Below are 22,164 nucleotides of genomic sequence, written 5' to 3'. Positions count from 1 at the left end.
TACTAAAACATTCACTTACACTTAAGCTATTAAATACGAGGTACACAGATGACACAGTTAAACAACTGTGAAGTATTTCTTTTTGATATATTTTCAAACAACATACACTCACAAGTAAAAAATCTTTATAAATGCATATTCACACAGTTAGGCCTCTGGTCCTTCAGATGCAGCAGCTTGTGGTGGGGCATCACCGCCAGCCTGCTTCTTGGTTCCAGAAACTATGTCATCGATCCTCAGTAGCAATATTGCAGTCTACAAAACAAAAACCAATAAAAAAAGAAAACAAACCTGTCATTACAAATAAGGTTTGTAAGTAAATTATTAGGGCCAACCTAGAGTGAGTTTAAAGCCAACCTAACTGACTTATGAGTTTGCCCTATATGAAGACATTTCTTTTTTTTAAGAGTCTTCAAGTGAGCCAGAAATAGTATACCACGACTGGGCTGCTCTACGTAAAACAGATTAACAGTGCTATTGGTCCCCATTTGCCCTGGGTTCATATTAGTTTTCACTCTGAATCTAAATTGCATGATTAAATTCCCAGTGGCAAAAATAAATAGCCAAACAGTGCATGTTATTTTGATTAAAAACAAGCAAAGGCATATGCATAGGGCATAACCCTAATAATAGGAATATTTCCATGTCTTACATTAGATTTTTCTAATTAGTGGTAGAGCCACACTGGGTGTAGAGTTCAATACTTGCATATTTGTATCATAAGCCATTTCTAAGTAAGAGTAGGCAAGTAGTGGTTTATATACTGTAAGCGGAACAAAACCTCACTCGGATTGCCATGATTTTGAATTCTTTGCTGCGAGTTTGATGAAAAATGGGACTGCACGACTCAAGTAAAGCAAAAAGCTATAAATTTGTGTTTCGTTTTTCTAAAATATTATTGGATTAACATAACCTTTATAAAAAACAAATGTAAGAAATATTTGGTTGAAAAAAGTGATAATCGATGGCAGCTTCAAAAATATATTATCCATGATAAACAACAAAGAGCCTACTAATCTATCATAGATTACCTATAAACTGTTTTATCAGGTTTACACTGCCATTGTAGATACATTAAAAATGAAGTTTCAAGCCGAAAAAGAGAATAAATGTGACATTTATAAGAGCAATGGTAACTCCTGTAGAAACGTATAGCAACTAAGCCCCATATAAATAATTCAATAAAACTCAATCCATATAAAGATATGATGAAGTAATCATAAAATCATCATTTCAATACAACTACAAATATTGGTAACCTTAAAATGTTTCCTTGGAATGTAAAATTAAATCTTAATGTTTGCTTCTAGCATTTTTGTCCTGAAGTTCAACCAGAAAGTTTACAGCCCTCTAAAATTATCTCCTATGTAAACTTACAAAATGCTGAAAAGCAGGCTTTAAACAAAGTGATCTATTAAAAAATATGAAGCAGTTTGGAAGAGCTGCTGATATCCTTTCTAGCTTGCTTGAACTTTTCAAAGGTTTGCCACAAGGATCAACGAAAATATATTTACAAAGCCATTTTCCAAGTTGATCAAATTGGGGATTAACTCATTTTATTTGCAGAGAACTATGTGAACAATACAAACTGAAAATTGTTAAGCTGATGTTTAGTTTAATCATACGCCATAACAGAATGTTTTGTTATTATTCATTCAGAAATGTAACCTTACCAAATTTCAAGTCTTCTAATATTTTTAAACAAAAACTACTATTGTTCAGAAGCAGTGGGTTCCTCGCACATTCCCAATTAACCAACTAACAAAAGCCTAAGAAATATGATAATTATACAATGATGTATACATTTTCAAGTAGAATTTACCTGTAATTTTAAAAAAGGTTTTACGTGACACTTGGAGGGAAAACTTAAAAAACTGATGCTCTATATATTTAATGAGAAGTGAATCAATCACATGTGAGAGTTAGGTCTTCGCCTCTCACTGATCAGTGGTAACATGCTGGAATAGCCAACAAGGTTCTGCACTACATCGAATCAGTTTTTCAAGATGAGTTGATTTATTTATAGATAAGTTAATTACTGACATATTTAACAGACAATTGCCATCATCATAGCAGTTCATGTATCTCCCTATTTTACTACTATCTGTAACTGATGTAATAAACTTGCAATTGCAATAGCTAAATATGTTTAAAAGTATTTGAGTCAACTAGCAATATTTTATGGTTTCTCCTAACAGACACACATAAAATAATTTTGACAATCATTAAACTTTTATTATGACCAGATCCTTAGTGGTCATTGGACAGCAAGGGTTTCTTATAGTAGGTCACTTAATAGCACTGATTGGATAACTGATTCTACAGACAGTATCATAAAATTCAGGTTTACTGAGCGCTTGCAATTTGCATAGCAACTGAGGGATGCCTAATTTTGGTAATACAGCCTACTCAATCGAATGTTTTGTAGTGCAATGTTAACAAAGGGGTTGTTTAGCAGGTACAAAAAACAACATATATACTGGCTGTAAATGAATCAGGAAATGGGCCACTTATAAATTACTTGCGAAACAAAAAGCTCTAGTCATAGCAATCAACAAATCAAAAAAGCCTGATAAGGGAAAGTCATCAGTACATTACATAAAAATAACTACTCATTTCGTCTGACAAGTTGAGCTAGTTCAAGAAGGAACTTCCTCATCGTTGATAAAATTTTCAAACTCTGCTCACTATTCAACTTTATAGCAATTTCGGCAATAGTTGACGATTGCGACAAAAGGTTGTCTATTTTTTTAGAATACCACGTTACAATGTTGATCAAACATAGTGACGCATGCAACATCTTTAATTATAATTACTGACAAAACAGTAACTAAAACATCATTAGCCTATCTGTTTGTACACAGACACAAGTACAAAGGTCTACAGCCAAGAGCAAATTAAGGTTACAACTTATTTGTTGAATTTCATGGACTCACCTCAACAGCGGTCTTATAAACTTGTGATTTTACTGAGAATGGCTCCCAAATACCAAACTCTTTCATGTCTACGATATTACCAGACTCTCCATCTATACCCCAAGTAGTGTTACCAGGTGTAGCGTGCTTAGCCTGTATAAAAAATAAAAATGAAAAACAGACCAACATGTACATGTATGTACTACACAAGGAACTAATCAATTGAATTATTTCAAATAGGAAGATCATCAACGACTATAAAAGTATGTGAGCCTTGCATGACGCATTCACAAATATTTTATTATTATTACGATAATAAGATATTCATGAGTAGGAATGGGGAAAAGCCGTCAGCGAATTAATAAATACACTGTTTTTGGAATTTCTTTCTCATATCCAGCAGCTAAAAAGAAAGAACTGTTGTTACCCTGAGAGCAGTGATAGTCCTAATGGTGTTGGCACCACAGTTCTGTATGAGGGTTCTCGGTATGACCTCAAGAGACTTGGCTATAGCACGGTACGGCCACTGCTCTACCCCTGTAATCGACTTTGCCTTCTCGTTCAATGCCTAAAATATCAGCAAATCGATATTAAAATCGTGGTCTACTGTAACTTTAGTTAGTATATTTTGAACTGATGTAACTCACAAAGCTTGATATGCAGCTTCGAGTTTACATTTAGTTGAGTGATTTACCTTGATCAGTCATACATTTGTGAACATTTATTTCACTAACAGCAAAAAAGACATGAAATAAGAATCTCTCAACAAAACTTTGAGTGAGCAAGTCAGTACATCCTTGGTTACAAGAATAGAGACAGACAAGGAAAGCAACCAAAAAACTTAGAAAGGAAGTCAAACTATTTATGATATTCGTAGAACTCAATCTTTAACGTTATCCTGGCCGAGGTCACATCTAGCTTAACATACCAGCCATCATTATTTATGGATAGGAAGTCACTGCTTACCCACGCAACAGCCATTTCTGTGGCTCCACCACCTGGAGTTAATCTAGCGTCTATCATAACATTTCTAGCTACATTCATAGCATCCTGGAGGTTACGTTCTACCTCCATTAGGAAATCTTTGCCAGCGCCTCGTAGCACGATGGTACATGCTTTTGGATTCTTGCACTCCTCAATGTATGCAAAATACCTACAAACAGTATATTACTAGCATACAACTTTAGGATATTATACCAAACACGCGCTTCTATGCTAGTTGCCATAGAAAGCATTGTTTCACCAAGCAACAAAAGCTGAATGGAAAAATTAGTGACTTTTCCATTAGCTAGTAGTTTAGCTGGAAAACAGCTACATTTCAATGGAATGTCTAAAATATTTGTTTCCATGGAAGGAATTGGTGATAAGCAATGCTTTATCATTTCATGGAAACAGACTAACAGAATTGCGCTTTCCTTTCTAAAACAAAGGAACAATAGCGCAAAACAAGAACCAATATATATCTGCCCAAAGTCTGAGATTAAACAAAGCAACTATTACGCCAGGTGGTTGAGTATTGGCAGATGGGTTTCAGGAAATAACCTCATTGATTTGAGAGAAACATTAACCATACTTAGACAAAAATCATTGGCCCATGCAAAGGATGTATGAGTCTGGAAACACAACAAAACTGAATGGCAATAGCAACTTCCAGACTTTCCACCAGCGCTAATGATCAGCTTTTATTTTAATATGGAAAGTAAGGAATAATAATACAACAATTAGAAAGCATAAAAATAACGGATATTTCAGTATTGTCAACTTATTCAAAAGTAAAAATGACAACAGCAATATATCAGCAATGGCTAGTGAGTGCAAACAATGCTTGTGTGCTTCATGGAAGAGAATAAAAACACAAAGACTAACACATTGCTTTGAAGCGCATTCTGAACTAATTTACTAGCATAAACATCACTATGCCATATAATTCATTTGCTATTATCACAAAACAATTGTCTTTAGTCACTTGGATTAACAGAACAATATTTTTCATTTTAAACGGTTTGCTCAGAGATATCCAAAATGTCAGATCTAAGGTAATCCACAAAATTAGTGAAATCTTAAATGAGATGGCCCAGATGAAGTACAGGCGTTGTTCCGGTCCTTCATCTAGGCAGGAACAACGCTTGTCAATAAAATCAGGGCAATAAAACTTTTCATAATGTAAACACCATTGGTTGGGGTGGCAATGCTTCACCACGATTTCAGTGCACCGATTAAAGTCCAAGTATCATTGCTATTCTTACACATCTCAACATGTGTTTTCTCAAATTGAATTAAACCTTTGAACATTTTGTGCTGAGATTAGCAGTGACATTTATTTATAAAGGTTGCTCAAGTGTTTTGAACACCGCAATTTTCAATTTACAGTTGGATGAGGGAAACTTCAGTGAGCCATTAGTTTATTGCTGCCCATGCATTCCTTTACTTAACTGTAGAATTAAAATTCTCAACATTCCATGTCATGTTTAACAGCAAAAGTTTGGCTGAGTGCTGTCATGTGTCCTAAAGCAGTTAGAACTTGTTTTTAGCTAAATAAGTAGGTTGCCGCTGAGTTATTTAGATTGCTTATTTCAACTTTATATTGGTAAAACCATTATAAAATCTACAAGTGTTTATGGTAGGTTTTTGCAAAAGTCCGGCGCACGGTAGTGTCAATAACTTGAAACATGTTGCATTTGTAGCTAAATAAAAAAGCTTCTTAGAAAGAAATCTTTCGCTGTCTGTTGCTTGCACATACATGTAGGTAGCAGAACTAAAGACTGCCTTTTTCTCATATAGAGTGACTCCATATCAAAACACTCGCTCAAGGAAGTTCCTCAATGCTACGATTTGGCTGTAAACTATTTACTAAGGCTTGATACTGCTGGCAGCTCACTTGCGAAGGCTCTAGAAACATTTTTCCTTTTCACTTGGCACACTCAATGGGACAGTCAGTCACTCTGACTGATCCGAACAACAAAGGCAAAATTGCCTGGTAATGATTGTTTATTGAAATTCAATTGTATTATCAAAGTAAACGGCGGCCCAGCAAAAACAGCACGGCGGAAGGTAACCAATACTTATAACGCATACTTCATGGCTACGTGGAATGGTCTAGAATGGTAAACACCGGGCATAACGCATTGTTAATATTATTAGCTATCATTATGACTTACAAAGTAAACAAAATAGGCCTGAATGCATTGATTGAAAGCATACACAACTCGCTGGATATACATCAGTCTAGGCATTTCATGTAAACAACACTGGTGAACCGGATTGATCTGGACCGGTTAGGCATGATTGTCTTAAAAAGGCTAGACTAGATTGCTAGTAAACAGCTTTCTATCACTTTCGAATAAAGTGCAGCAATATTACTACACCAGATGGACTTTTATGTCATTAACAAGTGAGATATTTGTAGGCAACGCTAGTATTTAAGTAATGAAAAACCTAAATCAAGATGGCATCTAACAATGTAGTTGAGATCTCTGACAGCTGCGCTGCACTTCATTATATGCTTTATTTAGTAACATTGCAGCTGCAGTATTGCATCTGCAGCATTGTCATACTTTGTGAGAAAATGGATGCTTGTGCACATTGGAGTTGGACAGACTTGCATCACCACAATAACTACAACAGCTGGACAGAATAGGACAGCCAATAACATGAATAATGAATTTTTACTGCATACAGATTATTGGTTTCGAAGAAAATTTTTACTCCGATGCTGTCGATGGCAAAAACATTTTTATCATTTTAGGACAACATTGATTTCGAAAAACCTTACTTCAACTCTATTAATCTTTGCAGTTTACTCATTTGAAATACCTATTAGATGGCAGGGCAGGTATTGTTAACACTAGAGTTGCCCCGATTTTGGTATCGGAATCGGTATCGGTGCCGATATGAGTGTCAAGTATCTGAATCGGTATCGGCCGATCTTTTCTTAAAAAATCTGAACCTTCCGATACTTTTTACAGATCAACCATTTAGCAGAAAACTGTATTTTAGCCTGCTATACTAATAAAAAATCATCAGCTGTAAGCTTCTTACTTTTACTTAATGAATTTCAGGCCTGCCACACAATTTATTTCATGTCTATAGCCTGATCAACACAGCGAAGGAAACTTTTTAGCCAGAACGTAAACAAAAAGTGTGGTATTTCCCAATTACAGCGATAGGTTTTATTGCAAGCAATCACGAACAAGATAACAAAATAGGGAAACAAGAACGCAGTGTAATATTTCTATTTACTAGCATTACGAAAGTAATTTAAACAGTCGACGCATAAAGTTATCTATCACTCTCTTGATCCTGACGATACAATGGATCGTTTGTATTGTACAAAAAACGGTAACCCCAGTGGCGTATCGGTATGTAGCCTGTCCTCCAACATTTGTTGCAAGGAAATCCCCCTTCAGTACGCTTGGCTACATTGATAATGATGGAAGAAAAGAGACGTCTTACTGAGATAATTGAATCACTAACGGTTTTTAAAAGAAACATTGATTTGCTCTAAACTTGTACAGGCACAGCAGTTCATCCAACAATAGAAGAGGGACTTCGTTATCACAGATAGAACTGTACCACTAACAGTAATTACCTTTATTTACAAATTACAAGAAACATGGACTGTTTTGTTACTACATGCACGGTATGTCAGTATATGAATATGTATATATTTTTTTCCATAAATGCAAACAAATAAATACAATAATATTCATGTTTTCTTTACGTTATGTTTGTATTTGCATAATAAAATGAGCTACTATCTATGCAACACAAAAGATCTGAATCGGATTATTTTTCAATTAGGATCGGTATATCGGATCGGTATCTGAATCGGCTGGTGAATTTAGAATCGGGGCATCTCTAGTTAACACCCCCCCATGCAGATGCTTATCTTTCCTACGTAAGCTAATATGAGCAAATGTATAGATACTTGGTGATGTTGATTGTGTGGACAAGAGGCAAATCCTAATTCAAATTTTGTTTCAACAAAAATCAGAAAAATATTAATTTATAAAACTGGTAAATGTGGTGACTCTTTAAGACTTTCGAAGTACTTCAACCTATTTGAATTGAGACCAGTGGTGAATGAGAAGCAAGTTCATTCCAGGCTGCACTATTCCTATTTTCACATGTATTTGAGCTAGTAACAGACTGGTCTAATTGACGTAGCCTCCTAAGATACACAACAAGATGCTGCATGAATCAATATTCCGTATGAGACGCTGTAATGGTAAGTGATGTCAATTGCATCAGCTTATGACAGTATATGTCTTCTTGTGTTGGCCATATATGAATATTTCGTGTTTGCATTTGACACCTTTCTCTTGTAAGAATGTACCACATTCTGACAGGCTGATACAGTAATCGGACTATTTAGGTGCTCATCCAGTCTACACTCTATGTAACTTCAATGTAACTTTATAACACAAAAGACAAAAATTTATAAAACCAGTACAAACAATATTACCAAAGTTCCTGAGTGAAATTAATTTTTATACCCTGGCGTGAAGCAATCCTTGAAGGTTGCTAACAACCAACACTCACTCCAGATAAACTGAGCAATGGAAAGCTACTGAAAGTATTCTATCATTAGAGCACAAACAATAAATTTGTCAATAGATTCAGCAATCAATCACTACAACTACTAAACTTGCATGCTTTAAGATCTTCTCAAGGAGAGAGAAACCAATAATTTATGTAACATGATGAACAAGTTTCTCTACAGGCTTGTTTGAACATAACTGCTAGAGTTGATGTTGTACTAGAGGGGATCCAAATGATTATTATCATAATGTTTGATATTTATAGCTCGTTTCCTAGGACTGATAACCACAAAAAAAACCCTAGACACTAGAGGCTTGCGCAATCGCTTCCTTGTGATTCATATCCTTATCGGCTTTCACCACATGCTGCTATTGAACATAAACAAACATATTGGTCATAGGAAAGCCGACATATGTAGTTTGTATGTGTGGCAATGTTGAAAGGATTTACAGAAATGGAAACCCACCTGTGTAAGTAAACTACACGTACATAAAAATACATTTGTTAAACATGATATTAATACGTAAAATTAGTTGTTATTTTTAATATTTACAAAGGCACCAAACACTCGTCCAACCTATAATAATTTACAGTGAAGGCTGAAATATTGAAACTACTTCATGGATTATTATTCCCTGACAGGAAAAATAGTCCATCTGAACATATTTTTGGGTGTCACTAAAACTAAGTCGGGAGTCACAATCAGTCTATTACAAACATCCCAAGTTCAAGAGCGTACCAAAGTCCAGCACGCGCATGATCATATGCCGCTGGCAATTAGCAAAAATTTTAACTTACTCATCGCCAATCTTGCGGACTTCAAACAGGCCACAATCAGTGCCGACATCTTCTTCCTTGAGTTCATCCGTCCTGTTCACCACAGTAGCCCCACACGCTCTTGCTATGCGATTGTTGTCTGACTTGCGAACTCTCCTAAGGACGCTAATACCTGTTGAAATAAAAACCTAATTTAAAGAATAAGGAATGGAAACATAACTCCATGGATTCTTGTACAGGGGCAAACCTGCCAAGGGCCACTAATAAAGATTAGAGATTTGTTTACAAATATTAAAAACCTTATCACAACATATTTGTTTAATCCATGATCGAAACAATATAATATGTAGCAGACGAGCCATCATTTTGAAATAATTTATCCCAAGCCATAACCTAAGATAAAAATATTGTAAGGCATTTTGTCAACAAGTGAAATTTTATTAACTGACACGCATTTTTAATCGATATAGGGTCGATCAACAGTACAGCGTGTAATGCATAAACAACGAGCCTGGAATCACCTCGAATAATCAACAAAGCATGAAAACAATCATCACTATTTAAAGAACTCTATTACATTATCCATATTCGTACATGTATGAGATATTACCAAATGCATGAGCTTTAAAACATAAAAATGTAACATAAATTTGAAATTGAAGCCATTATGTTGTATAACATTCATATTAACACTGGAAGAACTGGTCAGTTTTAGATACACAATTGAAAGACTAGGTTTCCATGCAAACAAGCACATAAATTTCAACGAAATATGGAAGTCTACACAATTTTATTTTCCATTATATATGCGATATTACGCTTAACACCGTAATACCATAATCAAAGAAATAACTACAAAAAAATGTTTGCCCCATAGTCCACTGTACAATAACTGTCATTTGCCAGACCCACATTATACAAATTATACAACTATAACATGCATACGCAAGTGTGCCTTGCATGAATGACTGACAATGAGTAAAACTCAAACAAGCACCACTATGCATTGTTGAGTATGTTTTAATCTATAAGTAACCCACTTGAGCCTTGTAAATGCAAGTTTGACACCCCAGAAGACGTAAAGCGAAGGCAGACAGTCGTGAAGTGAAAATGTAGAGCGGACGTACACTGGCAGAGTGACTACCAGTAGAAATTTACAGTTAACCTGACATATGCAATGGCAACTATTCGTGACAGACTTGCCTGCTTTAACGAAGAAATGTTGCGCGAGATCAGAAACTCCTTTTTCAGTGATGACTAGATCTGGCTTAACAGCGATTACCTCTGCGCAGATCTGTCGAATGTATTCTTCTTCTAATTCGAGAATACGACTGAAATCAAGAAGACTTAACAGTTTCCAAATGAAACAACTTGATATGGTTAACAAAAAATTTCCTCAATATAATATGTTGGGAATACTACTACCCCCTCAATTCAAAGAGCAGTTATGCATTTGATGAAGTTTTTGGCAAACACAAATTCCCCTCGGATACACTGGGAAATTATACTACCATATAAGCAAAGCTAGCTCTAGCGGCACATAGAAAGGGGAGTGGATAAGGAAAAAAATTTCCTATATAATGGTATGTGGATAAGTAATCGATAGGGGATCAACGATAGTTATGTTACTATGACTACGTTACCACAGGTTTCAGACTGAAGCGAATACGATACTGAGAAGCAGGTTTACAAATAGGCCACACTGAGAGACTTCTCACAAAGGGAAAGAGCTACAAATATTACCATATAGACAGACAATAGTGTTGGTAAATGCCAACAGGAGGCTGGAGTAAACACTAGATTGATTGAGTGTTATAACATCTTAGATGATGAAATATTTGTGCTTGGTATTAGTGGCTCTCAAATGCAGAGGCCAAGTCGGGAGAGAGTAAGATTACAACAGTGCTAAACAAGACTGCTGACAATATGTTATAAGATTGAGTAAATAAAGAATGATATATAAGAAAACAACAACATCACAACTAGATGGAAAGTAATGTCGTCAAGAAGAATGTGCAATTGCAATCATGAGTTAAACACTTGTATCTAATCTGTAACAGTCAAGGGCATGAAATAGAACAAATAACGCAGGTCAAATGGTTACAATGTCTCATAGATGGGGTGTCTCGTGATATGAGGGTTATCTGTGAGCGATACATAACCTTGACTGAGCCTAAGGGTACCCCATAACAATAGCATCTAAAGTCTCAAAGAAGAGAATTATATCGACCCTTGGTTGGTTCAAATACTGACTAGATATGTCTTTTCTCATGAAATAAAAGCAAAATTGGTGAGTATCCTTTCAATGGTGATTGTCTAGCTTTTATACCTTGCTAGACAATATATACTATATACTCAGCTTTATAGCAGTATGTAATAGCAAACTTTTTTCATAGATACAAAATAATTTATGTTCCTATTTAGTTCTGCAAATAGCTGTTGCAAAGGCTGTCTTTTAAGGATGTATGCGTGAAACTAGCAGCATCTGAACTTACGCGAAGTCAGTTTCTTTGCTAATTTCAATATTGGTTTGACTCTCCCCTTTTTTATACTCGAGGTTACAATCGAGTAGACAGATCCTTGGATTGACTATCTTCCGTCTCATCTTGGCATGCACCACATCCTTGTTGAGCATGACTCCTCGCAAAACCTTAGAGTCTTCAATGGCCCCACCTGGTATCTAAACGCGTCACACAGCAGAACTGTAGGGATTGACAAGCCAGAAGTTTATACAGCAGATGCTCCTTTAACATAAACCTCCTATAATGTAAATCCAAATCACGTAAATAATTTATGTGAAACTTTTGCTGCGTACTGCGTAAGAAATTCCATATAAAATAAAGTGTCAAGTCAGTGCAGGTTCTCAAATTTGATTTGAATAATGAGAATCTCATTGTTAGCCTTAAAAATTTCTCTCTTCCCACACTTGGGAGAGAAAACGTCTTGTAGGGATATCTTCATTATATATACTAGTACCCTAACAGTCTAGTACATCGTGAGAGATCATCATGCGTGTCCATAAAACACAGAGATTAAGTAACTGGGAAATTATTCAAAAATACTTAAAGGCAAGCGATCAATTGGTGGAGGTGTTAGAGTGTTGGCATACCAAGTTGAATGTGACGAGTGAGAGTCTTGTCAAAGGCTATTTTTCATCTCAACCTCTAATTCTGGTGACATATGGGCAGACAGACACCACTATTATTATAGTAAAGGTATATTTTTGTTTTACATTATTTTAGTCATTTAAAATATTTTTGATTATCTTTCTTGGCAGAATAAACTTTGCTGTTTTGCACAAAATCGATGTAAATTGATAGTAAACTTATCGTACAATTACCATAATCATGGACCATAAACTGAGTGCGAGTGACAAGAAAAAGGAGGAAAGTTGTCGATACAAACCAATAATACTACAATTACTCTACATTCATTAAATTAAAACGTCAAGTTTTAATTTAATGAGTCTAGCTTTTTCCTTTTTAAAGGGTCAAAGAGATGAGTTGGGAAGATCTTAGAGTGAATCAGGCAATTCACATGTATTGTATTTACTGTTCACATCATGCATAATCCCTATAATGTAGATGTTATCGGAACAGATTATTTACGTTGTGGAAGCATCTACTGTATTCTGGTAACTAATAGCATTTGGAGTTTTTGGAAGATTTAACAATTGTGTAAAATTAGACACACAGTATGACATGCAAGAAAATATTGAAGCTCTTCTATAGCGGGCTTATTATAGATAAGAGATTTTTTAATGTCTAGGCAAAGCATTGCAAAGGTCACTCAAAGCTTAATTGAACTATAGAAATATATCTGCCTTAAAGAGATCTTCAGATAACTAAATGTACAACCATGATCAATGCAGCGTTTACAACTGCTCTAACCTATTTCGCAATGTTGATATAATTACCACTTGTGCATGTTGCAATACACTCTAAATTAGCCAAGGAAACAAACGCAGGTAAAACCATGGAGGGCTTTCACTGATCAGTGGAAAATCTCCGTAGTAACATTTATATCAAGCTTCCATTACATAGCTCCGAATGGAATGCATAAGAACAACAATAAATTTTCTACAATTTCTAATTCATTGTTTTTGACGCAATCTATTACGCGGAGTAAGTGATTACTAATAATACGTTAGTTTTTTCCTGAAACGAATTAGTATGGAATATGGGAAATACAGTATTCCATTATATCCACAACACGCTAACAACAATTGATACCTTTTCCACTTTGGCATAGCGCTTTATATCTATTTCCCTGCGACCGTGCTCTTCAAGGGAGACTGTGGAAACGGCGTCAAGGGCAATGTTGCAAGCTAAATCTGACCATTTGCTGATGATCTTAGTTCCTATACAGCTTTTGATTATCTTTAGCATCTCTTCCCTGTTGGTTACATCTACCTCCAAACTGCAATAGCGACGTACAACAATGTAGCCAGTTTCCTGCAATGATCTCACCGCTGCACTTTTTACTTGAGAAAGCGTACAAATACACCGGGCTTATTAGGTTTTCAATAGTTGAATCGAGAAAATCTTTAAAAACTGAAGGGAGAAAAGAGTAGAAAACATTACCTAACTTGTTGCTTGAGAATGTCTTGCATGTCTTCTAAAGCTTGTCTGTAGGCTGCTATGATGACTGTTGGGTGCATGTTCTGTGTGAGGAAGGACTCGGACACTTGTAGCACTTCTCCGGCTGAAACATATTCAACACTTTACACGCGCACAGCCTAGTCTACCACATGTAACACGCGCACAGCCCAGTCTACCACATGTAACACGCGCACAGCCCAGTCTACCACATGTAAGACGCGCACAGCCCAGTCTACCACATGTAACACGCGCACAGCCCAGTCTACCACATGTAACACGCGTGCAGCCCAGTCTACCACATGTAACACGCGCGCAGCCCAGTCTACCACGTGTAACACAGCTAAACTTATTTGAAAAGTTGGATCTCCTGAATGATTGGAATAAGAAGATCAAACAGGAGACAAAACTTGGACTTTCGCTAGCGAATGTAGATGGGACCAACTGTTTGATAGTTCAATACTGATAAAAATTATTTCAATTAAAAAAAGACGCTCTTGCTACAAGGATATATAGGCAACAATAGTTACTAACAGTCTAAGTTGATAACTTACAAAAAAGAATTGTGAAACTTGATTAAACAGTAAAATCTATCTTTGGTGGACTTGTTTAACAGAAATAATAATGATTGATCTGGGCTATCTGTAGGCAATTTGTTTAAAAAGACAACTTCACAGTTTTTTTTACTAAACAAACGGATCAGAATGAGAAACCTGGTCTCTGTATAGTACTCATGTATAAACAATGTTAAATAAAATCTATTATAAATTTAATGATATGTATGATATAGCTGGTTGCACTTGCCAATTATGCTTCATTTTAAGGAGTAAATAATATATTATTCGTAATGAACATGCTGTTTGCGCTTTTAATATTTACTTAAAAATATACCGAGATATGCAATAAAAAGCTTTATATCAAACAAGTAGTTATATTTTCTAAATAAAGGTATGACAAAGTTTAACAAATTAATGAAAATCTAATTTTTGTGTGGCATGTGACAATTAAAAAAAATTGAGATGCAAAGTGAATTATAATCAATTCAAGTGACAACTGCGTAACACCTCAACTTTACATATTTTTCCTTTAAAATTCCCTGAATCAGACATCGATCAGTCTTTGGGTTGGAACTAGGTAATGTTAAATTAGCAATGTTTTAGCAAATTCAATGAGCGTAATGAAACAACTGATGATAGGCCACAATAAAAAGCATATTACCAAGAATTATCACCGAAGTTGTTCCATCACCGACTTCTTCATCCTGTGTCCTAGCCACTTCGATAAGTGATTTGGCAGCAGGATGTTGCACTGTAATTTCTCTAAGGATTGCATTTCCATCGTTAGTCATACAAATGCCTCCCATCGGGTCCATTAACATCTTCAACATGGCGCGTGGCCCGAGACATGTTCTGATCACATCAGCGATTGTCTACAAACAGAGAAAGGTTGAACCTTAAATAAAAACATGCCTTTAGTGACAAACCTAACACTTAGTATATGTATGAGTTGTTTGTATTGATGTAGTAAGTGTAAGTAGCGAAGTGAATTATGTCTGTTAAAACGATTGGAGGAAAAGTAACCCTAAAAGGCGCATCTGTAAAGCTCTGGAGGATGTGTTCAACTGGACATGAACTCTGTACTTTAACGAATTGACTGGAGGTAGTGAAATATCTTCTACACAAGCTAGTTTTTTATGGATTGCGAGTATAGAATGCCTTTAAATGAGTGAATGTCAAAGCTCCAATAAAGCTAAAACGATAAACTACTAGACATGAGATGAAGGTATAAAATATGACGGAAATACTGCCAGCAGATGAAAAACAAACAAAACAATGAAACTATAAATCTTGCCTTTTCGCTAGAACATATCCTAAAAAGGTGAATTTTCACAAGTATGTTATGTTACAAAAAGCATTTTACAAATCTGTTGCTAAGCCAATGCGTCAATGCATTAACTAATGAGAAGGATATTTTGAGTAGTTAAAGTAGTTTTGATGTTTAATTTTACGACAGCACTGACAAGGATAAGAAATTTAAGTTTTGAATAAATTACTGCAGCAAATCGTTTAGAAAGCATCTAAAACTTTTCCTCAAACGCCATAAGCAAACAGATGCTGTTCCACTCGTAGGATGATATGCCTGAGACCTGAAACTTTATCAAATCTTTGCCATACTCAACATTGGACCATCCTGGAAGATTTAATTGCGACCTCATGCTCCTTTTCAAGTTCCATGTCAGTTTGTTTAATTTACTGATAATAACGACATATGCCAACATTGTTTGTTTCCGGATGAATATTCATGTAGGAATCAGGGTGAATACCAAACTAGCTTCACAAGGAATATAACTACTAAATCAACACGGTTCTAAGCAAGCTCTTTCGTGAACACTAAAGCTTCCTGGTAAAAATTGATGATCCATGGTGTGCAAGCTACATACCTTTCCAGCTTGTACATTGCCGAGTTGAACCTTTCGTCCCTGCTCTCGTTTAGTATTCTGATCTACACGTCATAAAGGTTTAGTTACAGCATAGGATGGAAAAGAATGGCGCCATGTTGCAATTATGTCAACCTAATACGACTAATAACACACCCAGCTTAAAATGGGTCAGTTAAAATTGAAGTTTTTGAAGACTTAATAGAATAGGGTTTCAAACTTCAAGTAATTTTGAGCTTAGATGCGACTTATATATGAAAAGTAGAAGGCTCCGCAGGGCTCCTAGTTAGACATAGGTTAAAATTGAAAACAGTTGATATAGTGTAGCAGTATTGCTGAAGGCATATAAAATTGCCTATACAGGTCATGAGTAACTCCTCCTTTTTTTAGTACTTGTTTGTTGGCACTTGGTGTTACAAAACCGGTTTTGTGAAAATTGCTGCATAAGCTTTTTATTGGTTCCATTACGCCAAACATACAACAAACACTGTTGGATCTTTTTATGGCAAGTACTCCACGTTTGTTAGTATTTTTCATCGAAGTGTTTCATCAAAAACAGAATTTTAATGCGCTGATTGTATAAACCTAATGATTGAAATAACTTTACAAAAAGCAAAATACAACTAAAATTACAGCCACAGTACCAACATTGCTAAGATTTTTCAATATGTGCATTAAATGCTAGAAAATGCATTGATTGCCTCACCATAATCATTAGCACAAATACATTCGATCGCATGACAAATATAACAATTTACAAATTTCACACACAAGAAGATTTCAACTAACATACTTGTAACAAATTGGTAATTTAAACAATGTCCTATGTTATGCCATCTGTTGTTTGTATGGAACAAGTGTGGCATAAACTACCCACATGAGCTTGAATAGTCTCGATTAGCTATGCAATTGTGCAATCAGCCTTTGTCATCTCTGAACTCTTTCTCTTGTTTCATTAGATACCTCAGCAATTACTTCACACGGGCTACTTTCTAAATTTCATCGAAACGATTTATTAATATACATCAATAATATCAGTCAGTAAAATAAGGAAATAAAAAGGTGATGCGTAATTTTTGTGTAATCTCGACTTGGAGGCTTTTTTGTTAGGACTTTGTTATGGATTATCTAAGTCAAAGTTTAACATACCGTAAAACCTCTAATTGAACACCACCTTTATTTGAACGCCACCCCTATTTAACCGCTGCTATAGGAGGGTTGAAAAATAGAGCACACCCTCCAATTGAACTCTACCTCCATTTGACTGCCACTTTGAAATACTTTGATTTTTACGAACCTATAATAGCAAGTGATTAGTAGAATAGTGTCCATGAAACCGTACAAATAATGACTCGGTTTCTTTTGTGGTTGCCGTTCGTATTAAAGTCTATTTTTCCACTCCAAAGCTTAGTTTTTTTGATAACTTTGAAAGCAGTGCCATTGAAATAATTAATAACTGTATCAGGCTAATAGTAGTTTCTTGTTTAATACAGTCTTGATGCTTTGACCAATGTGAAAAAACAGTTTACAATTACGATGGACTCTGTACTACCAGAAGTGAACAGAATAGGAGTGAGCGTAAAAGGGTATGCAAGTAATCCAACAATCATACTTTTTCGATAGAATACATTAATAACTTATGGTTTTTGTACAATCTCTTGAGAGCAGACAAAAATGAAAACTCATGTTTAACAAATCTCAAAGATGAACATGGGGTATTGTTGGAGAACCCAAAAAACTGTGCGGCTTTTGAACTCCTTGATTTCTGCATAGCATTTTGCCAATGACTTTCATGGTTTGCAACATTACCAATATGGCATGATATCTTGACAAACATGGGTGAAGTCATCTTAGGCTTGTCAAATGAAAAATACTTTAGGCCTGTTGAAATCAGGAAACCTGATATGCTTGTCGACTTGCATACTACTGCTGCCTGTCTTTCACTCATTATTAAAGCTTCCTCAACTATGGAAACGCAACCAGTATATCAGAACATGACACCAAATCGTGTAACAAATATAATTCATAGAGCTGATTGTGCTGCGCTACCTCAATGAGACCTTGTACAAACATCTTTAGCATGAACAACATGGTTTCAGCAGTGGTCTTACTTGTCACATTCAACTTTGTGCCGTCAACAATAACCTAGTTACATTTGCAAACAATGGTCATACCAAAACCAACATAGTAATGGATTTCTGGTATTGATAGGTGCATCCTAAGTATGCCGGAGGTGTTTTATGAGAACAGTATCACTCTGTATTTTTCAACTGCTCATGTTATACTTTTGTACCGTGTTTTTTGTGCACAATTTTCAGTGCAGAATTATGTGAATTAAAAGTACTGTGCGTGGACCGAAAATTTGCCAATAAAATGAAAGATAATGCAAAGAAAAAGCGAATGATAACAGTTGATATTAAACGGAAAACTATTAAAAAATATACGAAATGTGTATGCGTGATTGAGCTAGCTCAGCAATTTGACAGAAATACATCCACAATTATCAAACAGAAGGATTATATTTAGGGCATTTAGTTCGCAAAAGGACTAACCATAGTTTATAAATGGCACAGCGAACTTCACGACCGCTGATGGCGAGACTGCTCAGGCATTGGATAAAAGATAAACATTTGGCCGGTGACAGCGTACCGAAACGATGCCATGTGAAAAGGCCGGTGCTATGTATCAAAACTATAAAAATAGACATTCGGACAAGTTGGCTAGTGGTCGTGCATTAACCCTTTGCGATGACACCTGTGCTCGTCCTAATTGCAACATGTTGAAAGGGCGACAAGGGCAAACGTTCTTAGATAGGTTTATCTTAAAACGGCCGGCTGGTCGTGAAAGCGAAACAAAGAAAAAATTAGCTAACCAGCGAGAAACTTCAAACTATGAACGCCGAAGAAATTTTAATTACGTTAAGTTGAAAATAAAAGTTTGCTTTTAGGTTTGCTTCTAAGTTTGTCTTTTAAGACATTGATAAAATCCAGATTTATCACAGTCAATTGTCGTAATGAAGGATAACTTTTATCTCCCTCCCTGGCAAATGCTAGCGTTAGCTGCTATTGTATGTATTTAATTTTACATTTTAATTAATCATACTTCCTTGCATTATTTTTTATTTGTTGCTTTTTGAAAGCATGTGGTAAGTTAGGACAATAACCAACATGTTCTTTCTGTAACAATATCTTGTTTTGAGTGTTTTATTTGCATTTTTTAGAGTCTGGAAACCAATCAATATATATTTAATTCTTTTATATGTAAATAAATTGCACCGACATGCAAGCAAATTAACATACGAGCTCAGTCTTGGAACGCATTAGGCTCGTAAGTCGAAGTATGACTGTATAAAAAATAGACAAGACGTACAATAAATAAGAAATGCAGTATCCTGGCCCGGCGTCCATCAAAGTATTATCTCCATTTTATTAAATTTTTTTTCAGTACAAACCAATACAGGTTACTTATACAAGCCTTAAACATACTTATATAAACCTTCAATATACTTATATAGGCCTAAAACATAAATTATACTACAAAATATAGCACTGAAGCAACTTACGAACAAATTCACCTTACGAACAATCGTTCGGAACGTAACTCATTCGTAGGTTGGGAACCGTCTGTACATCATATTTTTCTGCTATATTAATGATGTTCCAGGTGACTTAGCAAATGCCACTTTTCGCTCTGGCGTATGGTTTTTACACTTTGCTTAAAGTCGCAGCTAATCCTAAACCACTAGCACCAGTAATGTGCATTGTCTTAAGACTGATATCAAATTATGGAGATCTTTACGGGACAAACTCGAATCTCTAACAACAAACAAAACATCTATCACCAGCTTTACATCATCTTCTCGTGCCGTATGAGAACAAAAATGTGAAAAAGCTTACATAGCCATATATTGTTACACCTGTACTATTTGTAAAGAACAACGATAACATGGTGGAAGCTTAATAAGGACTCAGAAAGAAGTTGCTTGAAAGCTTTACAACGCCTGAGGTCAGGCATTCGGGTTATCATCTGCAGGAATTCTCAAACTTACTTAAAACAACTACCGGTTGTCCTCCAGAGTTCATATTTACGTCACAATCTGTTTAGAAGAAAACGTTCTTAATATCGTACAGCCTACTAATGAAGTTTAATCAATGAAGGTTTTTTCTTACAACGCGCGTCGCCAAGAAAGCCGCGACAGAATCGACTCGCGTGTTCTCGAACTTTCTTACTCGCTTGTTCTAGTTGTTTCTTATTGAAAGTTCAACTCGAAAACAAAGAGCGACATCATTGTAGTCCGAATAAAAATAAAGACTACATTTCAATGCTACAGCTATCGTTTTGCGCAATAGTCACGTGACCTGTTCATTTCCGTTGAACATCGACCAGCCGATGTAGCGGTTATAAACACTGCTTATAGTCGATTGGATGTCATTTTGAATTGTAGAAGCAACCGGGCTACATCTGATTTTTAAAAAATGACCCACCAAAATACTAGAAGTATTACGCGGGATTTAGTAAAAGATTTCGTTTACTACAGACTACAAAAAGCTGGCTATAATGACCTTAGTGATTCTGATGTACAAAATATATCAACTGCATCGGCTAGTTTGAAGCGGACTTTAAGAATGATGGGAGACGAATTTACCAATGCTTACTTTCAAGCGTTTGACGATATGACCAGCTCTATTAACATACACGGGGACGATCTGCATGAGGTTTTACTAAACATTTTCAACGTCACATGTGATTCTGGAATTGAATATGGAAGGATAGTCGGTATATTTGTTTTTACGGCATTACTTGCAGTTAAAGCAAGAGACTGTAATCGCACAGATGTTGTTGAAAATTTGATATACTGGACTGGAGATTATTTAGAAGGAACCCAATTCTCGAATTGGATTAATCAACATGGAGGCTGGGTAGGTAGTTGACCCTAGTGATAGCTGGCAGTGTTCGTCTGTACAATTTACATGTTATGCAGCTGACAGGATTTGAGTGTAGGATCAGTTATTAATTTTTCGACAAGGCAAACAGTATTTTGTTATTCACTGTTTCTGTCAAACCTTTGTTACCGATAAATTAACATATGTTAGCGGTTTTGTAGTATTTTAATTGTTAGTATCGTTATGTAAATGAATACTGGTTATATGAATTACGATTGACTGTTCATTCAAAAACATCAATTAAAGTTCCTTTGTGTTATACTAATCTGTAGAATGGTCAAAATGAAGAAACTAATTACTATAGTAATCCATATGTATTTTAATTGCAGGATGGATTTATACAGTTCTACAAAAGTCCCAAAGCTCGCCATCAAGAACAGTTTTGGGCACAGGCATATACTGTTGGAATCAATGTATTCAACAGGGTTGCGTCTATTGCCAACATCTTCATGCATTGATAAGCCAAATTTGCGAGCGTGTTAATGCTGGTTGGAGGAAAATGGACATGCTGCATTATTCAGTGAATGAATTGCAAGTAACACTCATGAGTAGTTCATCATACTGAATATCCATAAACCTACAGTTTCGTATGGAATTCTATCGGTTCTGAATACAGACAATACTGCGAGCTATGGCAATACTGTATGAGAAGGCTTGAGCCGACAATCTTTTGCTCAATTTTTCGATATTTATAACAATGTAGGTAGGTCACAACACAATTGTAATTACTGTATGTACATTTTGAGTGGTCCGTTTCATTTGCTATTATGCGTGTTTTATGTCTACCTCACTTGTTGAATCCATCAGACGCTGCAAATAATAATATTAGTTACACCTGTACAGTACATGTTTATACTCGAAATAAATCATATTCTAGTGAAACATTGTCTCATCAATGGCCAAAACCTGCTCAATTGTTATTGCGAGAACACCAGTGAGGCTTCCTCCATGTT

General features: G+C 35.6%; 2 protein-coding genes across 2 annotated transcripts; one reads left to right on the top strand and one right to left on the bottom strand.

The window, feature by feature from the left end:
• Positions 1–49: 49 nt before the first annotated feature.
• LOC137386745 (T-complex protein 1 subunit gamma-like) lies at positions 50–20,469 on the bottom strand. Its single transcript, XM_068072869.1, has 12 exons — positions 20,317–20,469; positions 16,272–16,333; positions 15,050–15,260; positions 13,817–13,937; positions 13,466–13,652; positions 11,729–11,913; positions 10,437–10,564; positions 9,255–9,405; positions 3,882–4,068; positions 3,343–3,483; positions 2,937–3,068; positions 50–255 (listed from the first exon to the last, which is right to left on the bottom strand). Exons 1-12 carry the CDS (start codon positions 20,348–20,350, stop codon positions 148–150), a joined length of 1,647 nt encoding a protein of 548 aa, XP_067928970.1. The 5' UTR covers positions 20,351–20,469; the 3' UTR covers positions 50–147.
• Positions 20,470–20,648: 179 nt separating this feature from the next.
• Positions 20,649–22,093, top strand: LOC137387409 (bcl-2-like protein 1). The gene is made up of 2 exons (XM_068073823.1): positions 20,649–21,187; positions 21,541–22,093. The coding sequence occupies exons 1-2, from the start codon at positions 20,744–20,746 to the stop codon at positions 21,667–21,669; spliced, it is 573 nt and encodes a 190-aa protein (XP_067929924.1). The 5' UTR covers positions 20,649–20,743; the 3' UTR covers positions 21,670–22,093.
• Positions 22,094–22,164: the final 71 nt, after the last annotated feature.

This window comes from Watersipora subatra, chromosome 2, assembly GCF_963576615.1.
Source record: "Watersipora subatra chromosome 2, tzWatSuba1.1, whole genome shotgun sequence".
In the NCBI taxonomy this organism is placed as follows: Eukaryota; Metazoa; Bryozoa; class Gymnolaemata; order Cheilostomatida; family Watersiporidae; genus Watersipora; species Watersipora subatra.
This window is presented reverse-complemented; position numbering and strand designations above follow the sequence as displayed.

What these genes read in the sequence shown, in the direction of transcription:
- LOC137387409 (XM_068073823.1), top strand. Translation starts at nt 20,744, where the DNA reads ATGACCCACCAAAATACTAGAAGTATTACGCGGGATTTAGTAAAAGAT. An exon ending in TTAATCAACATGGAGGCTGG is followed by an intron (nt 21,188 to 21,540) that starts GTAGGTAGTTGA and finishes TTTTAATTGCAG; the next exon opens with GATGGATTTATACAGTTCTA.
- LOC137386745 (XM_068072869.1), bottom strand. Translation starts at nt 20,350, where the DNA reads ATGAACTCTGGAGGACAACCGGTAGTTGTTTTAA. An exon ending in GCAATGTACAAGCTGGAAAG is followed by an intron (nt 15,261 to 16,271) that starts GTATGTAGCTTG and finishes CTCTGTTTGTAG; the next exon opens with ACAATCGCTGATGTGATCAG. An exon ending in AGCAAAGAAACTGACTTCGC is followed by an intron (nt 10,565 to 11,728) that starts GTAAGTTCAGAT and finishes TCTTGATTTCAG; the next exon opens with TCGTATTCTCGAATTAGAAG.